General features: G+C 38.9%; 1 protein-coding gene across 1 annotated transcript in view; it reads right to left on the minus strand.

Annotated features, from left to right (window-relative positions):
* LOC123459448 overlaps nt 1-11068 on the minus strand; it is a 53112-nt gene extending 42044 nt beyond the window's left edge. The window contains exons 1-7 of the mRNA XM_045146071.1: nt 10943-11068; nt 8259-8326; nt 7770-7797; nt 5680-5720; nt 5257-5278; nt 4825-4889; nt 3986-4010 (exon numbers count right to left, since the gene is read on the minus strand). Of these exons, the coding sequence (XP_045002006.1) occupies nt 3986-4010; nt 4825-4889; nt 5257-5278; nt 5680-5720; nt 7770-7797 (181 nt within the window). The 5' untranslated portion in view covers nt 8259-8326; nt 10943-11068. The remainder of the gene's footprint in view (nt 1-3985; nt 4011-4824; nt 4890-5256; nt 5279-5679; nt 5721-7769; nt 7798-8258; nt 8327-10942) is intronic.
* Between the last annotated feature and the right edge of the window lie 243 nt (nt 11069-11311).

Genomic DNA, 11311 nt, shown 5'->3' on the forward strand with positions numbered 1-11311 from the left:
AAGACCACTTGAGACTACTGAATGAATTCCAGATAAGCCTGAGCAAGGAGACCCTATCTGGAACCACCACTGCCTAATATTTTTTAATTTAAACATAAATATTTAAATATTTATAAGAGCAAACATACTTGCATTATGGAATGCAACACCAATGATGTAACATATTTTTCTAGGAGAGATTCAGAGCTAAGTCCACAAAAAAATCATTTTAGTACTATGCATAGTGGTGCATGCCTTTATTCCCAGCACTTGCAAGGTCGAGGTAAGAGGATCACCATGAATTTAAGGCCACCCAGAGACTACAGATTGAATTCCAGGTCAGCCTGTGATAGAGCAGACCCTACATTGAAAAATAAAATAAAGAATAAAATAAAACATTCCTAGGAAAGCAAAAACCGACTGTAAATTGGAATGTAAGATGTCCCCAGTGCCTTCTAAGTTTGTGATTAAGCCTAATATTCCATGCTCAGCTGGTAGGGTCCTTGGGCAGTGAAGCCTTAGTGGAGGAAGTGTAAAACTATGGGAGTAGACATTGAGGATTTACTAGTGCAGCCCAATTGGTGTTCAGAGCTAGATCATTCCTTCTGCTCTCTTCCAGCTGATATGACAGGATGTGATGCCCAGTGTCTGCTGTGTGATACTTTCCCTGCCACAATGAAACTTCCCCTCAAAACTGTAAACTTGAAACAAACACCCTGCTCCCATGAGCTGCCTTTTGTCAGGTGTGTCCCCCCCTCCCGATGCCAGCAAGAAGAAACTAACAGCAATACCAGTGTTAACTGTAGTCACCCATACTCGAATCAAACATGATTTCCTTGAAAAGCTAAATAGTTGGACACCACTCAGTTCATGTGCACTCATTAATGAAAAAGGCAGAATCTTACATATATATTGGTTAGTAAAACAGAGTAGCATGGAAAAGCTGTACTCTGATTCCTAGTGAATGACATGAAAAAGACCAAAAGAATCTAAGGTGTATCCAGGGCTTCTGAGCAACTGGGTAAAAACTGGTTATTGGAGTATTGTGGCTGGGTATGGCTTAAAAAGCACTGATGGGCATGACGGATTGCATAGCAGGTAAAGTGCTTGCCTGTGAAGCCCAGTGAATTATATTGGACTCTCCAGTTGCCATGTAAGCTAGATGTACAGTGAACCAAGGGCACGAGGTCATACATGCACACAGACAGCAGATGCATCGGGAGTCCACTGGCAGTGGCCGGAGTCCACGGCACACCAATTCCCTCCCTGTCTTCCTCTCTCTCTCATATCTCACTGACTTTCTTATTTTAAAATAGGCAATCTATTTGGTTTGCCACAAAAATGACTAATATTGTGATACCAAAAAGTGATCATGTGAATATACAAATCTCAGGAATAACCATCCTAAGGAGTGAAGCAATGTAAAGTGCTGAGCTAGGCTAGAAAGTATCAATTTGTGTTTACCAATTGTAGCAAATGTAAAAAGCAGTGAAAGACACAAATAAAAGGATAACTGTGTCAGTGATTTGCCAAGGGGTGGACATGGGTATTTAACATAAATGATAATCATATCAGTTTTATGCAGGTCTGACTTGTTCCCCCATTGGAAAAATGTGTAGCATATGATGTGAACTGGCTCTATTACATAGATAGCTATGAGCCTACCAATCAATGAGAAACAGGTTCTCAATGGAGCACCAGAAGTCTGGAAATCTTTCTGGCTAACCTGTAACACCGAGTGAGGCTCATACCTCAGACTTTGAGAGGCCGAGGTCCAACAAAACTTGGATTTTAAATGCATATTTAAATTCTATGGCTGGCTCTGTACTAATGAGCTCGATAATTAACACTTTTGCTTCTTGAAATACACTACTCCAACTCTTCCACTTTTACTCACAGTATACAAGAGAACACAAGCTACAACACCTGCCCAGAATTTGTTGTACTTAGTAAGGTCAAGACTCAGAATGTATTCCCAATAGACTTATGCCAGCATAATGCCAGGACAACAGAGGGAAGTGAGTAATTCCAAGGTCAAACATTTGTTTTCATTACATGCCTCCAAGTATAGACATCTCTTCCTGAGTGGGGCTTCAGGCAGATTATGATATTCAGTGTGTTCTTAAGATCTGCCTTATGTGGAGTATACCTCAGACCAATAATTTTGTGGAAGAAATAATTTAGAAAAAGACCAGCATGACAGAAATTTGGGTATGGTACCTAATGACCAATATCCAACTTCATTTTCAACCTTTATAAAGAATAAACCTAGTTAATATGATGCCTCTGTTCTGTTCTTTGAACTATGACACTAAAAATGTCATAACACCTTCTTCTATAAACATTATTATTTCAAACAGTAATATTGTAGCTGGAGATAACCTTGAATTTCTGATCCTAATGCCTTTTTCTCCTGAGGTGTAGCATTGCAGGACTACTCAACTAGTTCTGCTTTTGGTAAGTGCTAGGATTTGAATGTAGGGATTGGTGCATGCTGTCTTCATTTAAACTTGATTCTTACTCCTCTTACCAAGGTCCTACATAGCCAAGGCCTGCACACATACATACACGTTAATGATGAAGTATTCTGAAAAAATGACATCCAGTCACACTTTTCAATGGTGTTGACACAAATACACACAGTGGGTTGGCTCCGTATGCTTCCATTTCCCTGTCAACATGCACATTATCAGTCTGAAAAAAGTACTTTTTGAGCAGCTTCCAGCTTCCTGCATAAGTGTGCTACCAATGGGATGACTGACCCTAACAATTGTTGAATGGCAATCTGAGTAAACACAATCGCTAAGCTCTGTTGCTCTTTGTGCTCCTAATCATGCTGGACAATTTGCTAATGTATTTCAAAAGTTCTAGCAATAATGACACATGCCTATTAGAAATCAGTTATTATACACACCCCACACATTTACAAATTTTCATGTGGAGTGTCTCTCATTTTCAGAAGCCATGATTTCACTGAAAGAATCTCTGATTTTATTTCATTTTCTTGTGTATGTCAGCAGGTGAATGCTGCCACAGCTTTATATATATATGTATGTGTGTGTGTGTGTGTGTGTGTGTATGTATGTACAAATATATATATATATATATATATATATATATATATATATATATATATATATATATATATTTATTTATTTATTTTTTAGATAGTTTCTCACTTTGACTCCTGAGACCTGGAATTCTCTTTGAAGTCTCACGCTTGGTACAAGTCATGCAGATCTTTCTAACTCTGCCCCACCCCTGTGTGCTGGGATAAATAAGTATGCCACCATGCCCAGTCTCTCTCATAACCAATGTGGCAGACATGATAGTGTTTGGGATTTTGTTAACTGCAGTATCCCTGGTATGCATACAACAATTACAGTATCTTTTTCTGTACATCAACATGGGAATTAACTATAGGATTTCTGCATGCAAAAGAAGCTCTCTACCAATCGAGCTATATAACCAACTCTGATAGTCTAGCACTCTTACACAGTGCCTACTGAGCTGGTGGAATAAATAGAGGTGGAACTTCAAAAGAAATACTGGAGCACATATTTGGGAATATTTTGTGGCTTTTGCACCCCTACAGTTGCTGAGCCCAGTCACTTACCTCTGTGTGGTGGTTTATTCATCTGTGGTGAGGAACCCAGTGAAATAAATCTACAATACATGTATTTCATGAGGTTGTAACTAGTTCATGTATGCAGAGTCTGTGTTGTGAATTTATTTTTTCTCTTATGAAACTGCCATTGAAAATTGAGTTAAGTACTTGGGATAAATACTAATGTCCTCATGAAAAAAAAAGACCTATACACAGACATGCAATCATTCACAAAATCAAAAGAAAATGAAGGGAACACTGCTGAATCCAAGGGCCATATCCTCAATCTTCCTTCCCAGCAGAAGTCACAGATCATAGTGGTGAAACAGATAAAAGAACCAATATTTATACCATTCTTAATTAAAGCATGTCTTCAGAAAATGATTTCAAAATACATACACAATCCTGTCTTCCATGAGCCAACCTGTAATGGAGAGAGGAAAAAACAATCTGAGTTTCATATCAAGCTGGGTTCTATTTGATCAGATTCCTTGGTTCTCCCAGTGACTTGGGAAACTGGGATCCAGGACAGAAAAGAACTGTCAGTCCAAGACTATGTTAGTGTCTTCTGTCTTGCAGTTAAAAGACATTTGATGCTGGATGCATTGTGAAATAGAGTACTTTTGATGCTTAAGCTGTTACAAAGACCAGTTCTCTATCTTTAGCCTTCATTGAGAGTCCCTAATGTACAAGGCTATAAGATAGAGAAACTCAGAAACATCCTGCTATTGGGTGAGCTTCCTCCTTTCTAAAGGGGGGAGCGAATGGTCTCTATGGTCCCATAGCCTACACCAGGCCTCATCACTGACAGGTATTATCAATATCACAACAATGGACATAAGAATCTTCCACCACACAGAACTCAAGGAACACCATATGCACTATTCCAAACATAGAAGCCTTAAGAAGTATCAGAAGAGAGTACTTAGAAAAACACATATACATTTTTGACCATACATAACAAGCCTGTCCACATTTGAGTAAATATTACTCACATTTTAGTTTCAATATAAACAGTTCCTCCAGGCAAAGGAAGATGCCAGAGTAATGCAATGATCCACCTACCCTGGCAATTACTTTTGAAATCAGGGCTGAATGGGTAAAATTCCATTTAGTACACTTTCAAGGCAAAGACTAATAATGTACATTATAAACCTCAGTGTTTATATGATATCCACCAATAATGAAGGAATCATGACAGTATCCTTTCAAGCTTGCAAAAGAAAAGGATGTATTACCTGAACAAAATGTGGCTCTGCATGTTCTGTCATGCCTGGAGTAATTTCATCCTCCTTTTGATCAGCTACAAGGAAACAAAGTAACTCAACTGATGGTGCACTTATTACAGAATCAGGGTCTATGCTTGATATAGTGAAAGGTCAAAGGCTTAGTTATAGTATAAGAATTCTTGGGCTGGAGAGATGGCTTAGCGGTTAAGCGCTTGCCTGTGAAGCCTAAGGACCCCGGTTTGAGGCTCGGTTCCCCAGGTCCCACGTTAGCCAGATGCACAAGGAGTTCATTTTCAGAGGCTGGAAGCCCTGGCACGCCCATTCTCTCTCTCTCCCTCTATCTGTCTTTCTCTCTGTGTCTGTCACTCTCAAATAAATAAATAAATAAATAAATAAAAATAAAAATAAAATAAAATAAAGGAATAGCTTTAGAATACATACCCAGTGACATCATACAGGATTCCTGCAATTAAAGAAAAGAAAACACGGTGAGAGGCAGGCAATACCATGGCAAGGCTTTCTTTGTATTACTTTGGGAAAGCAGGTATTCTGAGTTAAATGAAATTTTTCACAAACTAACAAAGATTTCCCAAAGCCAACAGCTGAACTGTTCAAGAACATTTCATGCACAAGTACAGTTACACTTTGAAATACACAATCCTTAGTGTAAGAAGATAAATCATTTGCCCTGGAATTGTTCTGCCATTTAGGAGTCATATTAACTATCCTTGGATGTGATGAATTGATTTGCAGGAGATTCTTATTCAACTCCACAACACCCAGAAATATGTCTGCACAAGAATTACGCACACTGAAAGAATATAAAGGGAAGATTCTACATAAGTCACAAAAAGATTCTCTTACATCATCTGATGGTCCTTTTTCCAAAATTGTTGGGAGTGAACCTAAGCGGAAAGAATACAACTGTCAGCATGTCCTTAACTATGAGGTGTAATCCCTTGGGGAGCTTTCTGTATGTTGTTAAGTCTAGCTGCAGTGAATGACTAGCGATTGTGGGCTGAGCTGTCACAGGCTCATGCTTCTGGCTAAAAGAAGAATGAGAAAAGAACAGAAAGAAAATACACAAGGGAGACTGGTCTTTGCAAATATATCCTTCATAGATGATACACAAATATCAAGCTCTGCTGAATAGCATAGCACTTGCCAGTCATCTCAACACTGAGGAAGTGTAGGCAAGGGAATTTGAGTCCAATATCAGGTACACATTGATTTTCAGGAATCTCTGGGCTCTAAGAAATCCTGTATTTTAATCCTCATGACATTTCAGGTCATTTCAATATATGAGGATCAATAATGCTTGGATTTGCTGCTAATTTTTACTGGATTATGAAAGTTGATCAAAAACAGTTGGGAATCTGCTGTACAAATTGCATTATGTCACATTTATAACTAGTTTCTGTCCATATTATCACCAATAAATATTTCTCTATTTAAAGTACAAGCATTTCATAATAGTACACAACTGCCAATTTCACCCTGTTTTGCTTAACTCTTTGAGCACAATATGTTTTTCCCCTGTGATCAAACAGTCATAGAATTTTTGACACTCTATGTGATGCTGGTACTCTTGAGATCTGGCAGTAACCTCATGGTCCAAGTCCATAGAACCTGGATCTAAGAACATGATCATGATTGACAGAAGGCAGCAACAACTGAAGACAGCTGATATTGGCATTATGGAAGAAAGGCAGAGACATTAAAAAAATATATTAAGATGAACAGGAACAGGTGTTTGCTGATGAAACATGATCTTTAAATCTAACAAAGTGCTTTCTCATTTATTCCTATAATACAAAATTCCTATAATACAAAATGATTAAGTCTTCACAGAATTCAGCTTATACGTCTGATGTTCACTCTCTGTTATTTATTAGCTATTAAGAAAACATGTCTAGTTCATGACAATAGTTCCACAAAAAGGAGCACAGAGCAAATGATCATCCATTTTCTGATGAAAGCTCAGTACAGTGAGGAAACAAGTATTTTTGCTTGTGTGAGTTTCACTTCAGGCTTTACAATGCACACATCCAAATGTTCTCTGTCACTAACATCTGGAAGAAGTCAGCAGAGCTCGTGACTCCCCTACTCCTAACTACAACAATGAAGCTGCACTGGAACACACAACACCAACCTCAGTTTTCCCGTGGTTCACAGATTTTGTAGATGATGCCAAAGTACAATTGACTCTTGGCCATGTGATTATGTTCATTTCATCCCACATGAAACATAATATCGTTCTAAGTGGTGAAAGGATGGACATAATCAAAGTCTGTCACTCCATTCCTATTTCTGGTACAGCTTAGGTGATGACAGAGGAGCCTCTCTAAGAATGGTTAGACCTGGGAACTAGAGGGGGGAGTACTTGAGGAGTCCACAGGCAGTGTTGTCTCTGCTCTCCTCTGGGTATTGTCTGCATAACAACCTGTGAGAAATAGCAATGGCCCCTATTTCTGGATTCATGTTCTTGTTTGTCTACATAGAAATTTGAGAGCTAAGACTATTCATTTTGTCCTGCATTAGAGGTGATACTACACCAATCCCAGGTATAAATATAGTGCACTGCATGCTTTAATTTACAGAATGTTCATGTAATATACATGTTTGTCATAGACTTTTTTAAGGAAGAAGATGAGGGTAATTGTGACTAAACTTTCAAATATCTTGTGAGAAAACATGACCTCAGGGAAAATCACATATGTATTCAAATCACAAGATGCAGAAGCACACCAGATCCTATCATGGAGCAGTGAGTGAAATTGCCTCCAAGAACTAGAGAAAACATTCCAACAAGTTTTCACTTAGACAACTAGCTTTATTTTGAAGGTTTTTTCCTGCTCTTTCAACCTGTAAAACATTACAAACATCATCACTATTCTAAGAGAATCCAGTAAGGACTTACATATTTCCATAAATATTAATAATAGTATACTTACAATTTTTATCATCTTTTGTGGGTTCCATCTACAATTATAGAAGCAAACACAGTGTAAAAAGTCATGAGACTCACTGATACCTTGATTTATTTTTCATTCTGACTATTAAAAACCATCAATCACTGGCAAGGTTACAAGCTTACAACACAAGAATGAGATACACCATTCAAAACAGTGATCATTTCCAGGAAGAGCTCTTGATACCTGTCATTACCTCATGAATTACAGCAGATCCCCAGGAGAAGACTAGGCTTCCTTGCTGAAGGATGACCCCTCATACACCATTTCACCTGACCCTGCATAGGCAATTGTCCATTTGCAAAATGTAACAGTTGCTAAGTGGCTACCCTTCCACCATTCTGGAAAACAAAGTCTGAAATCTATTAGTATCTATAATACTCAGTGGCATGGTTTAATGGCCATGGATGACCTGAACTAAAACCAGGAAATTAAGAAAGCAATATTAAAGATGAAGAAAGATTGTTTTACCTTTTCACTGGATTCTGTGTCTTCATCTTTATTATTAAGACTGTTGTCATGAGTGGTAACAACCTCCACTAGGAAGACAACAGAGTAAGTGTTACTCAGAGGTGATGAGGCCCGTGCATTACTCAGAGAGCACAGCTTGGCCAACACAAAGGCCAGCATGTATGGCTGTGCTCTGAAAACCAGAAGCAGCGCTGTTACAGCAGCATCCTCAAGTGACAGCAGAGACTAACCAAGAAGAAAAGGTGGGGGGGAGTGTGCTGGAGAGATGCCTCAGTAGTTAAGACACTTACCTCAAAACCTAAAGACCCAAGTTCAAGTCCTCAGTACCCATGTAGAGCCAGATGCACAGGTTGATTCATGCATCTGGAGTTAGTTTGTAGTGGCTAGAGGCTATGGCATGCGCATTCTGTCTGTCTCTCTCTGCTGGGATTGATGGTGCGTGCCTTTAATCAAGTTCAAGGCCATCCTGAGTCTGCATAGTGAATTCCAGGTCACCCTAGGCTAGAGTAAGTAACTAACACATTAAAAAAAAAAAAAAAAGCCTGGAGAGAGAGAAGCAACACAACAGAAAATAGCAGCATCCAAATGGTACTAGTGAGTGTCCTCTCACTCACAGTGAGCATGTTGGAACCTAGATAGATGGCATTCTAGTGCCAAGAAACCACTTTATAAGTTATAATGTGTGCTAGTGAGCATTTAATATAAACTTTATAGGAAATCTTCCTTGAAGTCTCATAGACAATGTTTCAAGAGAATTCAAAATATTAGAGCTTGGTGAGTGACATCTGAGAAATGAAGCCATAAATACTGTCAAAATTCTCCCCTCATCATACATTCGTTACTTCAGTGTGCCCTGTGAACCAGGATCCATGAGAGATGCACATGAAGGCCCTACTTTAAATCCTGGATGAAAAGAGGGGGGATCTGCTTCTTCAATGACTCACTCTTAAGACTTTATGTCCATGTTCACGTGAGTGTCATGTGAGTCCTGTATCCCGCCACATTCCCTATATCATAGGTTAGTGCCCAAAACTCAATACAACACTTTGTATTTATCAGGAGAGCTGCCAAAGGCTTAGAAGTTTGGCAAAGGCAGAAACAGAAAGGAACAGGTTTGCTGGGAAAGATCTCTTTTAAATGACCACCCAACACAAGGTGGACGTTAGGTCCCAGGCACTACTGCATAGATTTATGCCTTTGAAAAAGAAAAGGCAGGCTGGAAAGATGGGTCAGTGATTACAGATGCTTTTTTGCCAAGGAAAATGGCCAGAGTTTGATTCTCATGTTTAGCCACATGCACAGAGTGGCACATGCCTCTGGAGCTTATTTACATTGGCACACAGTATCCTGGTGTGCCCATTCTCTCTCTCTCTTCTCTCTCTCTCTCTCTCTCTCTCTCTCTCTCTCTCTGTGTGTGTGTGTGTGTGTGTGTGTGTGTGTGTGTGTGTGTGTTTCATAACTTAGTAAAAAGACACATGAACAAAGAAATATTAACCAAAAAAGGGAAAGGAAAAGCAAAGGATCTCTTCCCCCAATATATATACTTGTCCTCTGAATACCTTTCTCACCACCACAGCCTTAACAGCAAAAGGTAAGTTTTCTTCAATACCAGCACTTGGGAAACTGAAGTAAAAGCATCACTGTCAGATGCAGAACTGCTTGGGCACCAAAGTGATTTCCAGGTCAGCCAGGGCTAGGCCTCCAACCTCCTCAAAACTAACAAACCCAGCCTGGAGACATGGCTTACCAGTTAAAATGCTTGCCTGCATAGCCAAAGGACTCAGGTCTGGATCCTCAGGAAAAAGAGACCAAGCAAGTGAGTGTGAGAGAGAGAGAGAGTGAGAAACTGTGCATGTGTGTGTGTGTGTGTGAGAGAGAGAGAGAGCAGAATGGGCACACCAGAGCTTCCAGCTACTGCAAATGAAGTCAAATGCATGTTCCACTTTGTGCCTCTTGCTTACATGGGTTCTGGAGAATCAGATCTAGGTCTTCTGGCTTTGTAGGCAAATGCCTGAACTGCTAAGCTATCTCTACAGCCCAACATGTACTGTTTTAACCAATGAAACAGATTTAATACTAAGCAAAAAAAAAAAAAAGTATTAACAGCAGCATGTGGTACTACACACAATACTAGGGAGGCAGAGATAGGAGGGTCTCTATGAGTTTGAAGCAGACCTGAGACTACATAGTGAATTCCAGGTCATCCTGGGCTACAGCGAGACCCTATCTGGAAAATACAAACAATAATACATAGTGAAATTCACCCTCTTTTCTAGAATGAATGATTCTACAATGAAGATACTGAATCATTTCTTTAAAAGCACCATTTTATCTAAATGTAAAATTTTATGTAAAAAATTTACTATTTCTTTTTGGTAAATAGATTTTAAACCAATTCTAGCAAGAAACTAATGCAGTTAGCTTATTTTATGTTTCACTTAAGATAAGGCAGGGGCCCTTAGCTAAAGGACTGTTTATTTGTTACTTTAATACTACAAGGGAAGTGCAAAGGTAAAGCATAGTCTAAAACGGTGCATATAGGAAGCAGCATCTTAGCAGCAGTGCAGTCCTTCAAGATTTTCATTATCATGCTTTCCTGAACAAGATGGGATGGCTCAACATGAAAAGAGTTTGGGTAATAATATTATGTATTTTAGTGTGGAAACAAGCCTTGCAGAAATTACCTTTTGGATTTGTGGATTCTTTGTCCTTCTTAGAGGTACTTTTGGATATGATTGATTGAATTGGCTTAATATGGTGACATAATAAATCAAAAAATTTTAAACATCAAGTGAAAACTTAGAAAAGGCATTGTTCTATATGCCCTATAAATTACTCTATGAGAATACATGCTAAGCTACGTGTGATGGTTCGGCTTCTGTTGTTTTGTTCATAGTCTTCTAGGAAACGGGTAAACCTGAATGTTCAATTCATTAGTAGCAGTTTTTCCCTTTAATGTAGGCTTTTTGGCCTACTCTTGAAAAACTGCTTTATTCCTAAGAACATGATTCTGAATCGTCATCAGCCTTACCAACCCTTCCAGGTTCAGACCT

This window comes from Jaculus jaculus, chromosome 3 (assembly GCF_020740685.1).
Source record: "Jaculus jaculus isolate mJacJac1 chromosome 3, mJacJac1.mat.Y.cur, whole genome shotgun sequence".
Taxonomy (NCBI): Eukaryota; Metazoa; Chordata; class Mammalia; order Rodentia; family Dipodidae; genus Jaculus; species Jaculus jaculus.